The sequence below is a fragment of the Paroedura picta genome, chromosome 3 (assembly GCF_049243985.1).
Source record: "Paroedura picta isolate Pp20150507F chromosome 3, Ppicta_v3.0, whole genome shotgun sequence".
Taxonomy (NCBI): Eukaryota; Metazoa; Chordata; class Lepidosauria; order Squamata; family Gekkonidae; genus Paroedura; species Paroedura picta.
Window position 1 is genome coordinate 4,224,055 of NC_135371.1, and position 23,204 is coordinate 4,247,258.

At 49.4% G+C, this 23,204-nt stretch overlaps 2 protein-coding genes across 2 annotated transcripts in view; both read left to right on the forward strand.

The window, feature by feature from the left end:
* LOC143834154 (uncharacterized) overlaps window positions 1–8,612 on the forward strand; it is a 45,785-nt gene extending 37,173 nt beyond the window's left edge. Inside the window, 1 exon segment of the mRNA XM_077330759.1 lies at window positions 6,316–8,612. Within this exon segment, the coding sequence (XP_077186874.1) occupies window positions 6,316–7,754 (1,439 nt within the window). The 3' untranslated portion in view covers window positions 7,755–8,612.
* Window positions 8,613–13,180: 4,568 nt separating this feature from the next.
* On the forward strand, window positions 13,181–23,165 carry LOC143834020 (uncharacterized). Its single transcript, XM_077330516.1, has 5 exons — window positions 13,181–13,234; window positions 15,160–15,523; window positions 15,821–15,943; window positions 19,150–19,272; window positions 19,473–23,165. Exons 2-5 carry the CDS (start codon window positions 15,166–15,168, stop codon window positions 20,672–20,674), a joined length of 1,806 nt encoding a protein of 601 aa, XP_077186631.1. The 5' UTR covers window positions 13,181–13,234; window positions 15,160–15,165; the 3' UTR covers window positions 20,675–23,165.
* Window positions 23,166–23,204: the final 39 nt, after the last annotated feature.

Consider the following 23,204-nt stretch of genomic DNA (forward strand, 5'->3'; position numbering starts at 1 on the left):
CCCCACAAGCCGTATGTTTTGGCCAGAGAGCCAGCTTGGCCTAGTGGTTGGGAGCAGGGGTCGTCAACCTGTGGTCCTCCAGATGCCCATGGACTACAATTCCCACGAGCCCCTGCCAGCGTTTGCTGGCAGGGGCTCGTGGGAATTGTAGTCCATGGACATCTGGAGGACCACAGGTTGACGACCCCTGGTTGGGAGCACCAACTTCTAATCTGGCGAGCCGGGTTTGATTCCCTGCTCCTGCCCCACATGCAGCCAGCTGGGCAACCTTAGGCTCGCCACAGCACTAATGAAGCTGTTCTCGCAGAGCAGTTCTGTCAGGGCTCTCTCCGCCTCACCCACCTCACAGGGTGACTGTTGTGGGGAGAGGAAAGGGAAGGCGATTGTAAGCCTCTTTGAGACTCCTTTGGGTTGAGAAAAGTGGCATATAAGAACCAACTCTTCTTCCACTCGTTCCCCCATTTCCTTGGAATCCACTGCCCCCCCCCCAATTTTTGGTCATCTGAACAGCCCCCCCACCACCACCTGGAGAAACTGAATGACCTTCTGCCCAGTTTCTGTGCAGAAAAGAAGTGAAAGCTGCATATGCACAGGGCCTTTAATGATGTTTATCTCCGTCAAATCTGGAGCCAAATCACACCATGGCCTGAAGTCTAAAAAACTTGGATCCAGTTCTTTGTGGAACGACACAAACTCCAAAACATGGATCCAAGGCAAAGATGCTCCTCGTGAATTCACATGAGTTTATCACTGAAACAATATGAACCGCTGGCATTTTGTATGTCATGGCTTCCTCTGTAGGCAGCAGCACAAAAAACTGCAGATCCGACCCAGTCTTCATGATTTTCACATCCGTTCACCATCCAAGCATGTTTCCCCATAACCTCCCCCAGTGGCTCCATAAGGATATTAATCTGCATAGGTGACCCTGCGGCACCGCACAGGTCATGGGCCATGGGGCAGGGCACGAACCCCTCAGTACTTTCTTCTGAGACCTTTGGTGTACTTCACTTGCTTCAAGCAATTATCTCATCCTCAGTCTTCCCTGCCAGGTATTTCTGCCTTGAGAATATTCACCAGGGTGGAAAGAAAACTCAGCCCTGATTCTTGCCCCTGGGGTTTAAACTGTTTAGGTTGAAGCAGAGACGAGGAGTCTGGCAGGGGAGCAGGATCCATCTACTTAACATTTTCCTCCCTCCCTCCCTCCCTCCCTCCCTCCCTCCCTCCCTCCCTCCCTCCCCTTAGCCCTGAGTCCTATCCTTCCTTCCTTCCTTCCTTCCTTCCTTCCTTCCTTCCTTCCTTCCTTCCTTCCTTCCTTCCTTCCTTCCTTCCTTCCTTCCTTCCTTCCTTCCTTCCTTCCCTTCCCTTCCCTTCCTTTCCCTTCCCTTCCCTTCCCTTCCCTTCCCTTTAACTGTCTCCTTTGCTGCTGTTTCAGATGTGGGGGCCATCCATGAAGGAGGAAGAGAAGTTCTCTGAGGCAGGAGGACCTCCACTGGAGGACTGGCCAAGAGCACAGGCCCCAGAGTGTGCCCAAGAGGCCTTCTCCCGTGGTAAGGGGGCCTTGTGCCCAGATGGGATTGGGACACCCAGTTAAGTTGACACATAGCGAGTTCTAGTCAGGAAAAAAAGAACCAGCTGCAGGAGTGGATTTCTGGCACTTGTTGCTAGTGGTTGTCCTGGCAATTACTCCGTTTAGAGAAGGATTGGACAGATTCAGGGAGGGAAGCTCCGTTCTTATTCACATCCTTTATAATGTTCTTTAAAATTTATATGACACTTTCCTTCCCTTTGAAGGACTCGCGTAAGCTCAAAAAAAGAAAAAGCAGGCAGACCTGGACTCAGCTACTAGCCACAGTGACAAACAGAACCTCCACACTCTAGGGCAGTGTACCCATGAAAACTATACTGTTGTGGTGTCACTTCCACACACAAGCCCTTTGCTCCCAGCAACCCAGACACAAGGGGGTGGGGGCAGCTGGCAGGGGGAAGGCGTGGGTGGGCCTCAGATCTGTCCCAGCCGGGATGCTGTCCTGTGTCTGAGCTCACAAAGCACGTTTCGGGTCCTGCAGGAGACAGAAATGTGTTTGGCAGCGTTTATAACCCCTGGAGGCTGATGGAGCCCTGCTGCTTCTCTTCCACCTCTCCCACCATTTAGTAAAAACCATGATACATTTTGTTGCGGGTACCCAGGGCAGAGTTTCCCACCCAGGGAACGAGGATGCAAGGAACTGTCTGCAGACAAGCAAGCAAAATAGGAAGTCGAGATGAATACACTTACTTCCAATTTTCTCTCCCTTACAGGCAGTGCAGAGATGCTGTCCAGCTGTCATTGCAGACGTGTGGAAATGGCTGCTGCCCTTCCAGTCCAGGTAGGAGAGAGGAGTCCCCACCTTTTTTTCACCAGGGACCGGTCCACGCTTGACAATTTTACTGTGGCCTGGGGGGTGGGGGTAGTCTTTTGCCGAGGGTTGTCGCCGCTGCTGCCTGAGCCCCTGCTCCACTTGCTTCCCCCTCCCGCTGCCCCTGATTTCCCGCTGCCCAATGGGGGCGCTGCCCGCAGCAGCTGCACAGTGCCATGCCGAGCGGTGGCGGCCGCTGGAGAACACCAAAGGTGAGCTGGCGGCAGAGTGGCAGGGCAGCCCCCGAGGCAGCAGCCAGGGAGGAGGACGGGAAGGAACGACTGATCTACGGACCGGGGCCGGTCCCCGGACTGGGGGTTGGGGACAGCTGGAGTAGGGGACAGCCTTGGACCCCCGTCTTTCTGAGGGAGGCTTTTTATCCCTGCACTTGACACAAGGAAACCAGTGTGAAAGAGGCTGTGAGGCCCTTTCCCCATACCAAGATCAACATCCTGCACCCTCCCCAAATGCCCCTTTCCAGGGTGGCATCTGTGCCTGGCCTGATCTCTGACAAGGGAATCTGCCTTTTTCTTTCAGTCTCCAGTTTCCTTTGCGGAGGTGGCCGTGGATTTCACGGAGGCGGAGTGGGCCCTGCTGGATGCAGGCCAGAGAGCTCTCTACTTGGAAGTCATGCTGGAGAACTACGGGAGCGTGGCCTTCCTGGGTCAGTATCCCTTTGCTCCCTTTTCGTTTCATATGTGAATCAAACTATTACACAGCCAAATGTCGTTCTGAGGTCCTCCCAGGTATACTCAGCCCAGCTGGGACCCTCTCAAAGTTGATATGGCGGCGAAAACAGAGTTCAGGTGTAATTCAAGCTTATATTGGGGACGTCATCCAGCATGACCGGTTGAGGCGACCCAGGACTCCTGTCTGGCCCAGAGGTAATCGAAGCCAGTGTGGGACCACCGTCCAAGGCAGGGAGGGTGTTATGGCCTGAGGCCAAGGCAGGGTTGAGAGGGCCTCAGAAAGCTAGATCCTAATTTCTCAGTTGCCAGCCCTCCCCCTGGATACACCCCTCCCCCTGGACAGGACTACCATCATGGATATCAGACTCTTCAAAACCTCTAGGGTCCTCACAGAAACATCTTCGAGGGCCCACATTCAGCCAGTACTGAAGAAGCTGCACTGGTTACTGGTTCTGTTCCGGATCGAGTTCAGGGTTTCGGTATTGACCTTAAAGACTTCAAGCGGTCCGGGCCCTACATATCTGAGGGACTCCTTATCCTCCTCTGCTCCCCGCAAGGTGCTTCACTCTGCAGGTGATAATAAACTGGTGACCCACGGCCCTGATGAAGTACAGCTGGCCTCAACCAGGGCCTTTTTGGACCTGGCCCCTACCTGGTGGACTGAGCTCCCGATTAAGCTGAGGGACTTGATGGAGCTGCCACAATTCCACAGGGCCTGCAAGACAAGAGCTCTTCCACCAAGCAACTGGTCGGGCTAAGGCTTGGGACATCTCTGGGTGTCCACCTTCCCCCCCTTCTCTAGATGACTTCCACCTTTCTCCATCTTCTTATCTGTAACACAGAGTCTAGCGTCCATCCTGGGACATCTGTTAGGCAGTGACCACAATCTTGTTCAATTGTAGGTCTTAAACTGGGGTTTTAATGTTGGACTATTATAATAGTTTTTAGCCTGATCGTAAGCTGCCGCAAGCTGGCCAGGCTACGACTGGTGGCCAATAAATCTCATTGTAAAGAAATAAATAATATAAATATTTTCCCCTTATGCCAGCTGGGACTGTAGGCCTTGTTCCTGACCATGTTTGCATCCGTCTGGAATTATTTTTCCTCTTCCTTGAATTTCTTTCCTTCCTAATCCAAGAATAATATCTCTCCTGAAGAAGCCAGTAATGGGAGAGCCATAGCCGTGGAGCCAAACAGAGGCCTTGTGTGCACAGGAGAGCTGGGAAATTTCTCAAGAGGATCTTCAGAGAGCATTTCCTTCCCAAGTGACCCAATGAAGGGTGGGTATCCTTCATAGTTCTGTCCAGGGAATGGGTAAAGGAGAACTGTGAGAGATTTCTGCTTCACTTCCCAGCAACTCTTAGTTTGGTAGAATTGAGAAGCCTGCTGGGTGAGATGGGAGGGGAGGCCTTCTGAGGCCTGAAATCTGTGAGGCTCAGAAACTCCGTCTGGGGCTGAGCTCTCCTGTGGCTCTTTGAATCCCTTTAGGGGCTGAGATATCCTTAAATGCTGGATATTCCAGCAAAAGGAGGGAGGTTTCCTTAAGAATAGACCTGCTGGACGAAGTCAAAAGCTTGGCCTAGGCTCCTCCCCCCCCCCTCCCCTGAGTATTTGCTCTGGTCACTACTGGAAGGAAACTCTCTGTGCAGCTGAAGGACTAGAAAACATTATGCCTTCTTTTACGTCATAGACCATAGCAAGCAATCAAAAGGCCTGCAAGGTCATTCAAACATGAAGGGTGGGGAATTATTCCTTTCCACTTTTTCCATGGGGTAGTCAACCTGTGGTCCTCCAGATGTTCATGGACTGCAATTCCCATGAGCCCCTGCCAGCGTTTGGAAATGCAAATGCAAAGGAAATGCGCACCCCTGGATGAGGAGTGCCTGGTTGGTGGCTTGGTTCTGATTGGATGCTTTAGGATGCTTAGGGCTGATCCAGTGTTGAGCAGGGGGTTGGACTAGATGGCCTGTATGGCCCCTTCCAACTCTATGATTCTATGGATCTCTTTCTTTATTCCATGAGGAACGCAGAGGAGACAGCTGAGGAAGTTAATGGTTTCACATCAGTGGAAGTCAAGATCGAAGATGCCGAAGGAAACTTTGGGGATGGAAAAGAACCACAGAGTCAGGAGAAAAGCCACAGAGAGAATGCGGAGGATAAACCCAGGCCTCACCAAGGAGGTGGCTTCCAAGAATTCCAACTGCAAGAAGAAAGGCCATCTGAAAAAGGTAAGGAACGAAGGATTCCATACTAAACAGAGAATGCAATCCAGAGCAAAAAGAATACAAAAGAGTAGCCTTTGGAAAGAACTTCAGTGGGAGCACAAATGCAATTCTCATGGAACAAATTCCCTCAGGTGATAAGCCATGTAAGCACTTGGAAGGTGGAAAGAGATTCAGCTGGAAAACATCAAGTAAAGCTCCTTTACTTGAGGAGCCGCGTACATGGTCAGAGTGCAAACTCATCTTCTCTAATGCAGCTGAATTTAGTGTGCTATTCAAGTGTCCACGACTGTACACTTCAATGTACAGAAAAATGTTATAGAATCATAGAAGAATAGAGTTGGAAGGTACCTCCTGGGTCATCTAATCCAACCCCCTGCACTATGCAGGACACTCACAACCCTATCGCTCATCCACTGTAACCCGCCACCCCGTTGAACCTTCACAGAATCAGACTGTGAGTGGGAATTTAGATACAGATCAGAACTTCTGTGGGAGATAACAGGAGGTCTGTTTTTATTCCAGCAGGGGATCATCAGGGGAATGAGAAGGAAGAGGGGCACCATCGTCTTTTGCCAAATGATGTCAAGAATGAAGACTTGAGTGGAAATGTCAGGAATGAAGGAGGAGCCAACGGGCAGAAAAGGAGCCAGGTGTTCAAGAACAGTTATCCCAGTCCTTGTCCTTGTCCTTGTCATAAAAGGGATTTCTGTAAAGTAATTCACAAGATGGAGGAAACATACAAGTGCGTGGAGTGTGGAGTGAATTTTTCAGATGAATCCCAGTATCAAATGCATCTGAGAATTCACCCTGGAAAGAAGATCCATCAATGCTTGCAGTGTGGAAAGAGCTTCAGACTCATTTCGCACTTCCTTGAGCACCAAAGAATCCATGAAAGTGGGAAACCTTATGAATACTCAGTATGTCGAGAGAAATTCATTGGAAGTTCTGCTCTTAAAGGGCATCAAAGAATCCACACAGGGGAGAACCCTTTTGAATGCTCAGTGTGTGGAAAGAAATTTAGACGGCGTGACAATTTTAATACGCATCAAAGAATCCACACAGGGGAGAGACCTTTTGAATGCTCAGAGTGTGGAAAGAAATTTATTCACAATTCTGCTCTTAAGGGGCATCAAAGAATCCACACAGGGGAGAAACCTTTTGAATGCTCAGAGTGTGGAAAGAAATTTATTCGCAATTCTGCTCTTAAGAGGCATCAAAGAATCCACACAGGGGAGGAACCTTTTGAATGCTCAGAGTGTGGAAAGAAATTTATTCGCAATTCTGCTCTTAAGGGGCATCAAAGAATCCACACAGGGGAGGAACCTTTTGAATGCTCAGAGTGTGGAAAGAAATTTATTCGCAATTCTGCTCTTAAGGGACATCAAAGAATCCACACAGGGGAGGAACCTTTTCAATGCTCAGAGTGTGGAAAGAAATTCATTCGCAATTCTGCTCTTAAGGGGCATCAAAGAATCCACAGAGGTGAGAAACATTTTGAGTGCTCAGAATGTGGAAGAATATTTACTTGCAATTCTGCTCTTAAGTGGCATCAAAATACCCACAGAGGTGAGAAACCCTTTGAATGCTCAGAATGCGGAAAGAAATTGAGTCGTAGTTTTGATCTTAAGGTGCATCAAAGAATCCACAATGGGGAGAAACCTTTTGAATGCTTGGAGTGTGGAAAAAAATTCAGGCACAGCAGTAATTTCCATGCGCATAAAAGAATCCACACAGGGATGAAACCTTATGAATGTTCAGAGTGTGGAAAGAAATTCATTCAGATTGGTCACCTTCAGATGCATAAAAAAATTCACACAGGTGAAAAGCCCTTTGAATGCTCAGAGTGTGGGAAGAAATTCAGTTTGAGGGGCAGTCTTCAACAACATCTGAAAATCCACACAGGGGAGAAACCTTTTGAATGCTCAGAGTGTGGAAAGAAATTTAGACGGCGTGACAATTTTTATACTCATCAAAGAATCCACACAGGGGAGAAACCTTTTGAATGCTCAGAGTGTGACAAGAAATTCAGTCACAAAAGTAATCTTCTTAAGCATCACAGAATACACACAGGGGAGAAGCCTTTTGAATGCTCAGAGTGTGGAAAGAAATTCAGTCAGAGTGGCAGTCTTCAAATGCATCACAGAACCCATACAGGGGAGAAACCTTTTGAATGCTCAGATTGTGGCAAGAAATTCAGCCAGAGTAGCAGTCTTCAAATGCATCACAGAACCCACACAGCGGAGTAGCCTTTTGAATGCTCACAGTGTGGAAAGTCCTTCAACTGGAGTAGCAATCTTCACTGGCATCAAAGAATCTACACCTTTTGCATGCTCAGAGTGTGGGAAGGGCTTTATTCACAGATTCCACCTTCAACAACTTCAACTGATTGTTATGGGAAAACCCAGATGATGTGTCAAGAATGTCCTATAGGACGCTTATGAGATTCTATGAAATGCTGTGAAGAGGAATCTCTATGCAGCCTCCCTTGCATCTGTGAGCTCACACCTGGCTCAGGTGTTTAGGATAATTTGATCCCTTATTGTCCTCAAAGAAGGGTGCTCAGTTGGCTAAAAGCTTTGCAACCTTTGCACGCCATTTCCCAGACAAAAACTTGTCCTTCATCGTAACCTTCCTCCTTAATACAGTAAGGGAACTGAAGGTCCCTTTGTCGCCTCCAGGGGATGGTTCTGAAACCTTCCCAAGATGAGGATAGGTTCTTAGCCTCAATGAGGCTGACCACTTGTCCTCTTGACATCTGTCCCTCATGGCCCCTTAAATCTGGTGATGAGAGGATTGGGAGGCAATTACACCACTGCCAAATCTAGTATGGAATACTGCAGGCTACAATTCTTTCCCCGATTCTTTCATCCTCTGATCCAGCTTCTCCGAAGGGTCCGGCTTGGGAGTCACTAATATACAGCTGACAACTAGCTTTATGAGCGGCTGGGTGAACATTCCACCCAACCCCTTGGACAGGGCCTTGGAGCTGGTTTGGACCCCCCCCCTATTTTTATCTTTTAACAATTAAGACCCCCCCAGGTCATCTTGCATAGGGTCATCAGTTGGGTCCATTGGCTCCAACAGCGGGACTGGATGCAGTTGGGTTATAGATTTTAATTAAGCCGCCATCTGTTATTGTATTTGTTGTTGTGTGGGGTTTTATGGGGATTTTATAGTGTAAATTTTAAAGCTTATTCTGTGAACTGCCACAAGACGACCTGTCACGAGTGGCAGTATATAAGGAGAAAAATATAAATAAAATAAATGGAGTGGCTCTAACCAAGCCACCTGAAGCTTAATCTCCTGAGACCAGAAGTCCTGTGGCTGGGAAGGAAAGGACCAGAGGTGGAGGTACGACTCCCCTGTCTTGACAGAGTACAGCTGCAAGCTGCACAGAATCTTGGGATGGCCTTCAGTGCCTGTCTCAAAATGTGACTGCCCAAGTCCTGCCAAGGACTCTGTGGAGAGCCCACATTCCACCTCTTCTCCAGCAGCTGCGCTCGCTGCTGGTTGAGTTCCAAATCAGGTTCACGGTGTTGATTTTAAGCTTCAAGGCCTTCCGCAGTCTGGGACTATCTTAGGTACTATCTCTCAGAATTCATCCTCTGGAGAGCTTTTTGCGGCTGGCCTTGACCAGAATTAGGGCTTTTCTGAGCTTGACTCCAGCATGAATTGCCAACAGAGATCCAGGCCCTAATGGAACTGCCAGCGTTCCACAGGTCCTCTTCCTCCAGGCTGAGGGTTGGGGCCAAAGCTAGCGCTCTGTGACATCTGAATGGGCCCCCTGTCCTCTCCACCCCCACCATCTCATGCCTGGGTGGTCACATGTGATCTACCTGCGTCCAGGTTTCAGCAATGGAGCACAATTGTTTGCTTAATGATTATGGCTTTAAATGAAAATGGCTCATGTCTGTATGGAATTTTAGACTGTTGCTGCCAGAGAGCGGCGGCCTAAAAATACCCCCACGGAGAATCCCTAAAGGGACTACACCGGAAAGAGATTGTACTGTTTACATTGAGGTGTTTTAGTTATGTTTTTAGAAGTGTTTAATTGCTGTCATTGTTTCACACCACCCTGAGCCATTCTGGGAGTTCAGGATATAATTTAAATAAATAAAATAAATACAACGAACAGAATTCATCCAGCCTGTTCCAAAACATTATGCTCTCTCTAGCCACTGTTTGGAAAGCCTTCTGCATTCCCAAAAGAAAAACAAGCCAGGAAACACTTCCCTGGAAGAGGGCAGGAATTCTCCCACGCAGGGCAGACTTTTCAGGGTTGTTATCATCCCTGCCTCCCCCAACACAACGGTCCCTGAGCCCTCCTTGAAAGCAGAGCAAGAGAAGCGGCAGAGATCCGAGGCTCTTCTCTGTGACCAAGTCCCACTCCAGTCCCAGTTCCTCAGGCCTACCTCGGCTGGGGAAGGGTCTTGGCATCACTGAAAAGACCTTTGTTTTATTTTTTTTGGGGGGGATATCTGACAGCAGACAGCTTAGGGCCGCCATCCCCCCTTTGTTGTCCATCGCCTCCCTGAACCAGTCTTTTAAGGTAAAGGTAAAGGTATCTCCTGTGCAAGCACCGAGTCATGTCTGACCCTTGGGGTGACGCCCTCCAGCGTTTTCATGGCAGACTCAATATGGGGTGGTTTGCCAGTGCCTTCCCCAGTCATGACCGTTTACCCCCCAGCAGGAAGCTGGGTACTCATCTTACCGACCTCGGAAGGTTGAGTCAACCTTGAGCCGGCTGCTGGGATCGAACTCTCAGCCTCATGGGCAGAGCTTTCAGACTGCATGTCTGCTGCCTTACCACTCTGCGCCACAAGCCAGTCCTTTAATCCACCCCAAAAAGAGGAAAATCCTGGCCAGTTCCCATCCCAAACCACACCAAGGGGGCAAAGTCGAGTGGGTGGTGAAAGAAACCCCTCCAGAGCCAGGCAGCCAACTCCCCGTCCCCGAGCACGGGGGCAGCAGGCAGGCGGGGTCACAGTCCCGCTGCTGGCGCCGAGCACAGCTCTGCTGCCGCCGGCACTCGCGGCCCCACTGCCACTACCGCCGCTCGTGACTCCGCCAGTGGTGCCGATCGCGGCCCCGCCACGGGGGGCTGTGTTTGCAGCTCTTCTGGCACGGGCTCTGCAGCTGCGACTGCCGGCTCTGTTGCTGTGGCTGGCACCAGTGGCTCTGCCGCCGCTGGCCCCAGCCACCTGCGCCTCCGCTCGCGGCTCCGCTGCCGCTGCTGATGTCGCTATTTTCTCCGTCGCCGCTGCTGCCGCTGCTGGTTCTGCCGCCGGGAAGGCGAGAGAAGTAATGGCAGCGGGCGGGCGAATGTGGGGAGAGTGGAAGGGGACGGATCAGGAGGCACTTTGCGCCTCCTGATTGGTCAGTCCGGCGGCAAGGGACCAATTGCGAGCCGCGTCCCTTGCCATCGGACTGACAATCGAAGGACCCAATCGGCAGGCGCAATGCGCCTGCCAATTGGCCCCTTTGATTGGCCCCTTCGATTGTCAGTCCGGGGGAAGGGGCCTATTGGCACCCACAATAATACAATACAATACCTTTATTGGCATAAAGCAGATTAGGAGGCTATACAAAGATAGTCAAGATACATCGGACAGTTTAAGTTTAAAAACTGAGGACAGAAATTTAGCCATAATAAATGTCCTCATCCTGGACAGGGCCCGCCCTCGGGGCCCTAACTGCTTTATTTAATCCGCTCCGCTAGGATCGGTTAAGGATGATCTCCCAATAACCTGTCCCCAGTGGCTCCACACATCTATTCAATGGCATGGTGGGGAAAGCAGGAACCCTGCAGCGCCCCATAGGTCCACGGCCCTGGGGCAGAGTGCAAATGCTTTGACAGTTTCTTCTGAGCTGTTTGGATTGTTTCTGCTCTTTTGATAGCTCTTCCTCTCCATAGCCCCACAAGGGCATAATTCTGCAGTCAGAGGTGACCCAAGGAAATAAGATGGTGATGAAAGAGCAAGACCCAGAAAGACCTGGAATTAGCCAGAGACGAAGGAAAGGCCCCCATTCCATTCAGTTTCGGCAGAGTGCTACATTTGGGGACAAAGCTGCTCCAGAGATCCTGGCTGAGGAAACGATGATTGCAAATGTGCACAGCCGACGTTTCCAGCAGTTCTGTTACCATGAGGCTGATGGGTCCCGAGAGGTTTGCAGCCAGCTCCAACTGCTTTGTAGCCACTGGCTGGAGCCAGAGAGCCACACCAAGCAGCAGATCCTGGACCTAGTGATCCTGGAGCAGTTCCTGGCCCTCCTGCCCCAGGAGATGCAGGGCTGGGTCAGAGGATGTGGACCGGAGAGCAGTTCCCAGGTGGTGGCCCTGGCCGAAGGCTTCCTCCTGAGCCAGGCGGAGGAGAAGAGGCAGGCAGAGGAGATGAGGGGCTTTCCTTCTGTCCCTTCAAGCAATTACCTTATCCTTAGGCTTCCCAGCGAGATATTTCTACTTCTGGAAAATTCACCAGGATGGGAAGAAAATTCAACCCTGATTCTTGCACCTGGGGCTGAATCTGTTCTGGTTGAGCTAGGGATGAGGAGTCTGGGAGTGGGGCAGGATCCAACTCCTCAATATTTTCCTTCCTCTCTCAGTATGATGTAGTGGTTGGGAGTGCGGACTTCTAATCTGGCATTCCGGGTTCGATTCTGCGCTCCCCCACATGCAGCCAGCCGGGTGACCTTGGGCTCCCCACAGCTCTGATAAAACTGTTCTGACTGAGCAGTGATATCAGGGCTCTGTCAGCCTCACCCACCCCACAGGGTGTCTGTTGTGGGGAGGGGAATGGGAAGGCGACTGTAAACCGCTTTGAGCCTCCTTCGGGTAGGGGAAAGCGGCATATAAGAACCAACTCTTCTTCTTTTCCCATCTCTCTTGATGCTGTTTCACATGGCTGGGAAACACCTGTGAAGAAGGAAGATTCTTCAGACCAACACGGCTACCCACTTGAATCAGGGAGGAGTCCTTTTGGAAGAATCCTCTGTTCTTGGTGTGCTGGGTGGAGGACTTCTCGCTCCCGGACTTCTTTCTGTCCCTGGACTCCTCCCAGCCCTTCCTGGCAATGACCCCCCTCCCCAAACACCCCCACATCTTTAAGACTGGAGAAGGCTGTGGCAATCTGCCTACCTAAGGGACGGGGCGTGCACCCGAAAGATTACCCCCAAAACTTCGTGGGTGTTAAAGGCTCCGGCTGGCCACTGACCCACTCCCAGGCACACTGCAGGAGGGGGGGGGCTGCAATGGGGCTGGAGACCCCCCCCCCTCGCCTGGGATCCCTTTGGGGGCAGCTCCGGCCCAGGATTTCTCTCCAGTTTCTTTCCATTTCCCCAAATCCGGATTCCCCCCCCAAGCCTGCATCAAAAGAGGCATCAGAGAAACCGCCTTTGAAAAGCGTTTAAGGCCAACCTTCCCCCTTGCATATGAGCACCCTTATCCCCCCCCCATGTCTTACTCGCGAGGAAACCTCCCCGGGGTCCGTCGGCTCAAGCCCCACCCGCGTGCACCTCTCTGCAGCCTCCGTTCGACCCCCCCCCCCAAAAAAAACCCCAAGAATTCAGCCATCCGGCGCTGTCGCTCTAGCCCTCGTCTCTGTGCCTTTAACCCTCTCGGCGCTGCAAGGGAAGGGATAAGCTCTCCTCCCCAGAGCCCGCCCGGACGGACTTCAACCGGGCTTTCCTCCGCGACGGAGCTCAAGGGGGCTGCTCGGGAGTAAGTGGCCACGGGGTGGCTGAAATCCGTCCGGGCGGGTTTGAGGGATAGGACAGGGAAACCTTTCCCTGCAGCCCCGAGAGGGTTAAGGCGACCGAGTCCGGGGCTAGAGAGGCGGGGAGAGGGCTCATTTCCTGTGGGGGAGGGGCAGGGAGGGCTGCAGGGGAAGGAGGAGCGGCCGGAGCCCGGGAGGTCTACTCGCAAGTAAGGCTGGGGGGGTCGCAGTCTGGCGGGGGAGGGGGGCTTTGGGCGTCGTGGGGGGTGGGTGGGGGAGGGGTTGGATCCCGGTCCTTGCAGAGGCGCTTCCGGGCGGCCTCCCGGGGCCTCCGTCTTGGGAGGGAGGGAGGGAGGGAGGGAGGGAGGCAGAGAAAAGGGGCTTCTCCGCCACGGGGGTCGCGGGAGGCCGAGAAAGGAGCCCCACCGTCCTCGGAAGGAAGGACCTGCGTGCTGCTTGGCCGCCCCACCAGCCCCGCATTTGGGCCAGAGCCCCCCTCCCCCTCCCCCTCCCGCCCCTCCCCTGGGGGTTCAGAGCACCCCCCCCCGTCTCCTGGAGAAGCCGGATGCCCTTCTGCAGATTAAAACGGGAAAGATCTATCGGGATCCTCGTGGATCCACTCAGTTTTTTAATAAACGCACTTAAATGTGGTGCCAGTGTAGCCTTTTCCTAGCGGTCCCCACACCAAAAAAATCAATAGATCACAGCACCTTTATGGCTTGACAAGATGTGTGATTGCTTCAAAGGTAAAAAAAAAAACATTCCAGATATTTAATAGTTAATCTATGTAACAATATTTATCATCACAACTAGATGTTGAGCGAGATCATACTGGCTTTGCACATAAGCAACATTCATGGAAGCAGAATCCTTTTCAGGGTCCTTCTGAAAGGGCATTTGGGGCAGAGCCGGTCCTGGCAAACAATGCCCAGGGCCACAGGGAAAGAGGAAGGCCCATCGAGAACTGGTAGAAATTCAAGGGGTGCCTCCTGCTGCTGCTCTGGGGTCCCCCTCTGGCTTGGGCCAGCTAAGGAAGGATCCATTGTCCTCCACCAAGTTTGGGCCTTCCTTCTCCTGCTGCAGGCCAGACTGACTGTGGGGTGGGGCTTTTGCAGCTAATAGTACAATAATAATATATTATCTTTATGGTTAATAATATGATAATACATATAACAATGAATAATATATATAATAATAAATTATAATATATTATTATTATTATATATAATAAAGCTTCTTACTACCCTTTGGTTCCCTAGGCCTAAATCCTAAACTGCTTAATGAAATTATTAAAACGCCCTGGCCCTACCTGGTGGAATGAGCTCCTGGAGCACCTCTCTTCTGCCAGGTATGGTTGAGGCCAGCATGCACAGAAGATCATGGAACATCTTACAGGGCTTCCCTACAAGATCTGCTTCCCCCTCCCCCATATATATATTTTAGATTCCAACTCTGCAAACGAATCACCTGAATGGTATTGCATTGCCAGTTTTTATTGGTTTTAAATACATTTTATTATGTGTGATTTTACTGAGCGGCCTGAGATGACTGGTTCATGAGAAGCGGATTATATATATATATATATATATATATATATATATATATATATTTTAAATGGCATGGGTTACAAAAGCACTTTAGATCCATCACCATGGCCGGATCCTCAGAACTCACATATTCAGTGATTTGTTGAGCAACTATAGCAAGGAAAACATGGATCTGGTGCGAAAGTCTTCCTTGTGAATTTGAATGATTTTTGCTTTGAAACAAAATAAACCCTAGCATCAAGGCTTACTCTGTAGGCAGCACCACAAGAATCACATCTCCATCTCATAGAGGTGCCACAACAGCGCAAAAATGTAGCTCCAAACTAAGCATCTTGATGAATCCTCATGATTTTTGCATTGGGGCACCCCAAAACTCACCATCCTATCACATCTAGAGATCTCTCCCAGTGGCTCCATACATATATTAAAGACCGGATGGGGGAGACAGCCCTATGACAATTAATGGCCATGGGGCAGAGCACAAATCCCTCAATAGTTTCTTCTGAGATCCTTGGCTTCTTCCTGCTTTTTTGATATCTTTCCTTCTCCCTCTTCATACCGAGATGAAAAGGGGCCTCTTTCCACAGTCTGAGATGACCCAAGAAAAGGGGAAGACGATGGATGAGCTGGACCCAGAAGGACCTGGAATTAGCCAGTCAGCAAGGAAAAGCCCCATTCCCACCCAGGCAGGGAGTGATGCTGCATTTTCGGAAAGAGCTGCTCCAGAAATCCCGGTTCTAGAAACGATGACCACAGATGCGCAAAGCCGACGCTTCCGGCAGTTCCGCTACCATGAGGCCGATGGCCCCCAAGAGGTTTGCAGCCGGCTTCATGGACTCTGCAACCGCTGGCTGAAGCCGGAGAGGCGCACCAGGAAGCAGATGGATCCAACCCAAAGTGCTCTCTACAGGGAAGTCATGCTGGCGAACTACGGGAGCTTGGCCTTTCCGGGTAAGTAGCCATTTTTCCGATGATATGAGAATCAAACCATTACACAGTGATATCTTGTTGTGCGGCTCAGCCAGGTATACTCAGCCCAGCTGGGGGCCTCCAAGATTTGGAAGGGCAGTGAAGAGACCACCGTCATCCACTCTGACCGTGATCTGGAATGGATCTTGTCCCCCTTATGCTACTTGGGTTTGTGCACTTTGATCCTGACCATATTTCCACCCTTTTGGAATATTTTTTTTCATCTTCTGTGAATTTCTTTCATTCCCAATCTAAGACTAATATCTTTCTCTCCTGAAGAAACCAGTAATGTGAAGGACACTTTAACGAAGACAGACAGAGACACTGGGTCCACAGATGAGCTGGAGAGTTTTTCAAGAAAATCTCAACCAAGCATTTCCTTCCCAAGGAACCTGGCTGAGAGTAGGTATCCTTCATGGCTCTGTCCAATGACTAGGTAAAGAAGAACAAAATCAGAGTCCAGGGGCACCTTTAAGACCCAACAAAGATTTATTCAAGGCGTGAGCTTTCGAGTGCAAGCACTCTTCCTCCGACAGAGAAGATTTCTTCTTCCCTTCCTAGAAACAGGGGTCGGTAGAATTGTGAAGCCTGCTGGGTAAGGAGAGAGGGAGGCTTTCTGATGCTAGAAATCTGTGAGACTCAGGATCTCCTTCTGGAGCTGAGTTTATTAATTTTATTTATTTTGTGGGTTTTGGGCCTCCCCTTTCTGAAAAGATCATGGAGAGGCTCACAACAAAGCATAAAACAGTCCAGTTTCGAAGACATATAAAGCCTAAACGTTTCCTAAAATTACATTTACAATTTAAAGGTAAAGGTATCCCCTGTGCAAGCACCGGGTCATGTCTGACCCTTGGGGTGACGCCCTCTAGCGTTTTCATGGCAGACTCAATACGGGGTGGTTTGCCAGTGCCTTCCCCAGTCATTACCGTTTACCCCCCAGCAAGCTGGGTCCTCATTTTACCAACCTCGGAAGGATGGAAGGCTGAGTCAACCTTGAGCCGGCTGCTGGGATTGAACTCCCAGCCTCATGGGCAAAGCTTTCAGGCAGCTGCCTTACCACTCTGCGCCACAAGAGGCTCTTATTTACAATTTACTCCAAGGTATTTTCCTGCCCAGCCTGCCTTAGGATTGGGCATGCAGCCTGTGTGAGGTCCCTATGTGTGAGACTGGGTGGGTCCCATGCAGGTAGTTGAGCTGCTACCCTTGGCTTCAGCCAAATGCTTGGTGGAAAAGTGCCATTTTGCAGGCCCCTCAAAGCTTTGGAAGCTTCGTCAGGGCTTGGGTTTCTGGCAGCTGATTGCACCAGGCTGGAGCCAGGGCCGAAAAAGCCCTGGCACTGCTTGAAGTCAGGTGATCTTTGGGGCCAGGGATCACAAGCAGATTGGAATTTGCTGAGGGAAGAGCTCCTCAGGGGATGTATATGGAGAAGTGGTCCCTCAGGTACACAGGTCCCAGATCATGTAAGGCAGGCTTTCTCAACCAAGGTTTCATCAAACCTTTGGGCTTCTTGATGGACCTGGAAGGGTTTCCCAAATGGGTAGAAGTTAATTAAATCTGCTAAATGTTTCTCAGGTATTATGATAGGCCTGGGAGTGGGTGGGAAGAAGAAGACTTAGTTCTTATATGCTGCTTTTCTCCACCTGAAGGAATCTCAAAGCGGCTTATATTCACCTTCTCTTTCCTCTCCCCACCACAGACACCCTGTGAGGTGGGTGAGGCTGAGAGAGCCCTGATATTCCTGCTCGGTCAGAACAGCTTTATCAGTGCTGTAGTGAGCCCAAGGTCACCCAGCTGGCTGCATGTGGGGGAGTGCGGAATCAAACTCGGCTCGCCAGATTAGAAGTCCGCACTCCTAACCACCACACCAAGCTGGCTGGGACGAACAGCTATGTTTCCCTACCATATTCTGCATGATTACACCACTGCTGGGGTTTGTCTAAGCCTGAAGAATGTTTCAGGGGTTTCTCAGTGGTAAAAAAGTTGAGAAAGGCTATCGTAAAGCCTTAAAGTTTAAAAACCAACCCTTGAAACCTGACTTAATCAGCAGCCAGTGCAGCCAACCCAGGATCTGGGGGAAGTATTCAGTTGTTAAGGATTATTATTATTATATTTATATTTATACCCCGCCTCGCCCCGAAGGCTCGAGGCGGCTTACATAACCCATAAAATGACAATAAAATCTGATAATTTACAGTAATGGCAACAGTGATGGCGTAATCTACTCATTTGCTCTCCGCATCCTCAACTACAGGAGGGGGGTGACGCTCTCTACCGCCAGTTTGTGAGGGGGGGGCTGATCTTCTTTCCGCCCGGCCTCAGCTATAAGCCTGGATGGTGACAACCCAGCCTGGACAAACTGGCCTAGGGGGTGCGTAAAGATGTTGAGAACTATCTGGGTAGGATTGGGCCCTGAGGGATCCCACACTGGCGTTCACAGCAGTGAGACAGTTCTCCTCGGTAGCAACCCGCAGCCCCCGATTGTGGAGGAAGGAGGTAAGCCATTGCAAGGCTGATCCCCATATCACCATGTCGGTGAGGCAGTGAGCTAGCAGCTTGTGAGCTGTGGCTCTTTGAATCCCTTTAGAGCAGGGATAGTCAAACGGCGGCCCTCCAGATGTCCATGGACTACAGTTCCCATGAGCCCCTGCCAGTGCTAGCAGGGGCTCACGGGAATTGTAGTCCATGGACATCTGGAGGGCCGCAATTTGACTACCACTGCTTTAGAGGCTGCTAGTTTGGTGTAGAGGTTAAGAGTGCGGACTTCTAATCTTGCAAGCCAGGTTTGATTCTGCATTCCCCCATATGCAGCCAGCTGGGTGACCTTGAGCTCAACACAGCACTGATTAAGCTGTTCTGATAAACTGTTCTGACTAAGCAGTGATATCAGGGCTCTCTCAGCCTTACCCACCTCACAGGGTGTCTGTTGTGGTCTTCTTCTTCTTCGGGAAAGGAGGGAGGGACTGCTCCTTTTTCATATCACACTTGAATCAAACGTACACAGGCGGGTTTTGAGGCACATCCAGGTATACTCAGCCCACCTGGGGGCCTCCAGGAAATCATGTGGCAGCAAAAGCAGAGTTCAGCATAGCTGGGTGAGTAACCCAGGCCTTCTGTCTGGCTCAGGCGTAACCTGAAGCCAGGGTTGGGACCATCGTCTAAGGCAGAGAGGGTGTCATGGCCTGAGGCCAAGGCAAGGCTGAGAGGCCATGAAAAAGCCCCTGAAAGGGGCCAAATCCTAATTTCTCACTTGCCAACTTTTCTAACTTGTCCTTCCCCCCTTACCAAACTACCATCATCCATTCTAACAATGATCTGAAATGGATGTTTTCCCCTTATGCTGTCTGGGATTGTTGGCTTTGATCCTGACCATGTTTCTGTTCAGGGATAGTCAAACTGTGGCCCTCCAGATGTCCATGGACTACAATTCCCATGAGCCCCTGCCAGCAAAGGTGGCCCTCCAGATGTCCACGGACTACAATTCCCATGAGCCCCTGCCAGCAAATGCCGTAGTTTGACTACCCCTGTTTCTGTTGTTCTGGAATAATTTTTCGTCTTCGCCGAATTTCTTTCCTTCCCAAACTAAGAATAAATCTCTTTCTCTTCTGAAGAAGCCAGTAATGAGAGAGAGACGACAGAGGAGCCAGACAGAGGCCTTGTGTCCAGAGGAGGGCTGGAGAGTTTCTCAAGACGATCTCCAGAGAGGGTTTCCTTCCCAAGTGATCCAGCTGAGAGTAGGTATCCTTCATGGTTCTGTCCAGGAAACAGGCAAGAAAGAGCCATGGAAGATTTTCTCTTAACTTCCTCGCAACCCCTTGGTTTGGTAGACTTTGGTGTACAAGAAAATGAAGCTACTGAAACATTGTGAATGGCAATTCAGGTGCATATCAGACAGGCTTGCATGGGAGGTAACGGTTCACTGTCTTTATTCCAGCAGGGGATCAACGGCAGAATGAGGAGGAAGAGGAACTGCATCTTCTATCACCAAGTGAAATCAAGACTGAAGACATGAGTGGAAATATCAGGAATCAAGATGGACCTAAGAGGAAGCAAGGAAGCCCCAAGGTCGAGAAGAGGAATAATATCCTTCCTTGTCATGGGGTGGGATTACGTGAAGTCCTTCTCATGATGGAGAAAACATACAAGTGCTCCGAGTGTGGAAGGAGCTTCAAGGGGCAAGCAGACCTGCGTAGACATCAAGGAATCCACACGGGGGAGAAACCTTTTGAATGCTCAGAATGTGGTAAGAGATTCAGTCGAAATAGCAATCTTCTAATGCATCAAAGAACCCACACCGGTGAGAAACCTTTTGAATGCCCAGAGTGTGGAAGGAAATTCTGTCGAAGTGACAGTCTTAAAATGCACCAAAGTACCCACCTGGAGGAGAAACCTTTTGAATGCTCAGTGTGTGGGAAGAAATTCAGTCACAATAATCACCTTCATAGCCATCAAAGGATCCATACCAGTGAAAAAGCCTTTGAATGCTTAGAGTGCGGGAAAAAATTTAGTCACCGGAGTGATCTTTATAAGCATCAAAGAATCCACACAGGGGAGAAACCCTTTGAGTGCTCAGACTGCGGGAAAAGATTCAGTGATAGAAGTGATCTTCGTAAGCATCAAAGGATCCACACAGGGGAGAGGCCCTTTGAATGCTCAGAGTGTGGGAAAAAATTCAGTCATAGTAGTCACCTTCATAGCCATCAAAGAATCCACACAGGGGAGAAACCCTTTGAATGCTTAGATTGCAGAAAAAAATTCAGTCACAGAAGTGATCTTCGTAAGCATCAAAGAATTCACACAGGGGAGAGGCCCTTTGAATGCTCAGATTGTGGGAAGAAATTCAATCACAGTGGTGCTCTTCATAACCATCAAAGAATCCACACAGGGGAGAAACCTTTTGTATGTTCAGAATGTGGAGACACCTTCAACCGGAGTAGCAGTCTTCATTCGCATCAAAGAGTTCATACCATTCGAATCCTCAGAGTTTTATCTCCTGATGGACAGTCATCCATTGATACCTCTGGATTCTTTGGCCAGGTGTCTGGAGGCTGTGGTGGGATGGCTCAAGCAGAATCAGCTGAGGTTGAATCCAGCCCAGATGGAAATCCTGTGGCTGAGTTGATGGGCCCCACATGAGTCAGTGCTTATCCTGGTTCCTGATGGATTCCAACGAATAACTCTGGAGACCGTCAGGAGCCTGTGATTCTGGACACCTCTTTAGATGGATGCCCAGGTCACAAATGTTGTGTGCTGGGCATTCTACCATCTTTGCTAGGCATGGCAACTGTCTGGCACCTAGCCACAATGATCTAAGCAACAGTCACTTCCAGGCTAGTTTTCTGTAACTCACTCTGCGGGGCTACCCTTGAGGCTGCTCCAGAAACTTCAGCTGGTCCAAAATGCAGCAGCTCAGGTTCTAACTAGGGCCCCGTGGTAAGCGCATATCCAACCCATGCTGTCCCAGCAGCGTTGGCTCCAGATTGGAGACCGGATCAGATTCAAGGTTTTGGTTATAGTCTTTGAAAACCTCATACCTTTTGAATGCTCAGAGTGTGGAAAGAGCTTCACTCACAGATTCCATCTTCAAGAACATCAAATGATTGCTGTGGGAATGCCCAAAGAGTTCCTAACGAACTCTGTTCAGGATGCATTCTCCATTCCGAAACCATGAAAGTTTTTCCTAGAAGTTAGCGTGATTCCTGCCTTTACTGAGATAATGTTGCGAAGGGATCAGAGGTAAAAACATACAGATCCACAGTGGGTGGGATTGGTTAGGAACACAACCTTTCTACAAATTGGCAAAGCAACATAGGCTCTTAATTAGAAGCAAAATTCTCCCAACACCTCCCCCAGTTGAGTTGACTGATAATTTAAAAAACAGAAATCTCAAAATGCATCCTTTTTCTAAAGGCCTTACTGTATATATCATCTGCGAGGTTGCTAGTGTTTGTGTGTAATCTTGTTGGTGTAGGCTTCACACAGCATAGAGGGGCAGCACACAGGTGGTTCATTCCCTACTAGCAAAATCTTCCAAGACAGATTTATAAGAAACCTGTAAGCTGGTGTAAACCCTTTCTATGATGGCAGTTCATTGAAATCAAATTGCAGTGGTTGAAATGGAGCGTAAACCCAGTGGATGTACACAGAGAGGACATATAGGCTCTGTAGATATTTCTGACCAAGAGGTTAACTTATATCTCCATATTCTCCTCCCCTCCCGCTGTGGGCAGGCTGCCTGCCCATCAGGTATCAGATACAGGAGGACGTGGTAGGGGTTACGGTCATGCCAGCAGTTTGGTAAGGAGATACCCAGCATTTCTCCTGGGTGGGGGAGCTGCTTTTGCATTCTAGAAAATGGGCCTAGGATCAAAGGGAAGGGCCTAGGATCAAATTGGGACAGGTGACTACAAGAGCAGAAGTGTGTGTGTGTGTGTGTGTGTGTGTGTGTGTGTGTGTGTGTGTGTGTGTCGGGGGGGGGAACAGAGAAATATTCTAGGCAGACCCATGATGAGGTCAATCAGTATTTCTTTTGATAACCACATTTGGATGACCAGCTCAACGCTGTTCCATTTAGAAAGTGTTTTGTGCCATGTATGGGATGCTCACATTTATAGGTAGGAAAATCAAGACATGACTTGGTACTTTTTATAGTACTTGAGAACCAGAATGTGATGCAGACAGAACATGGGGGTGGCTGAAACGTCTATACCTGGAGTCAGTCCAGTGTCAGAAGATGGGAGAAAGAATGTCTTTGGCTGATGGATCATAGTGTAAGAGGACCCTGCATCCACTAGGAAGGGAAAGAATGAGAATAAAGTCACAGCCAAGTCACTCAGCAGTGCCACATGGTCAACGGGCTCTGGGGAAAGCTGGACCTCAGGAGACTTTGGGGTGTTGAGAGGCCAGACCACTATATATGCCTTTCCCTCTGTATTCCTTGCGTGTCTCATAACTGGGGTATAGATTCAAGTGGGTGGCAAATGTGTCAAGGGCAGGGGCATCCTGCCGTGACCAAAAATCAGTTATACCAAGAATTTAAAATCTTCTAACATAACAATGTTTGTGGTACCATCTAGAGACCAGAAAGGGAAATGACTGAGTTGCAAGTTATTACAACAGTCAAAACAGTGAAATCCCCAGGCCTCAACAGGGACATTGGTTTCCTATCTCAATCCATATGCTCACGTCATTCAGCTCTTACACCTACATTTCTAATAATCCCTCAAATCAGCCATACATCCTCTTTGTTGTATTTTATTTCTCATTTGGAATAATAGATTTGAATAGTAGATTAATTAGTTTAGACTTTGGTAGAGAAATTTCTATCTGAACATCTATATCAGTATCTTTCATTTTCTACAATTGATGAAGACTCGGAAGGGGGTGGGAAGTCTTTATTTTTGTTATTAGATTGAATGTTTTGTTGGTTTAGGGGTGATGTGCTCTTTTTGAACAGTGTACTGTAGCTATTGTACTCTTTAATAGAATTAATGTATTCCTTAATAAAAATTATATTTGGTTTAAAAAGAATGGTAGATCTCAGTGTAACACATTGAAGAGTAGAATGGAATGTAATTTGGAATGGTGGATTGTATTTATCTGGGGATGCAGTAAAGAATGAAAAGGAGCTTCCACCAGTATGTGTTTTGTGCCCAAGTGATAGCCC

Bases quoted from the DNA above. Each gene is read 5' to 3' on its own strand.
- LOC143834020 (XM_077330516.1), top strand. From the start codon at position 15,166: ATGACCCAAGAAAAGGGGAAGACGATGGATGAGCTGGACCCAGAAGGA. The intron at 15,944-19,149 runs GTAGGTATCCTT...TCTCTTCTGAAG, and splicing joins CCCAAGGAACCTGGCTGAGA to AAGCCAGTAATGAGAGAGAG. The intron at 19,273-19,472 runs GTAGGTATCCTT...TCTTTATTCCAG, and splicing joins CCCAAGTGATCCAGCTGAGA to CAGGGGATCAACGGCAGAAT.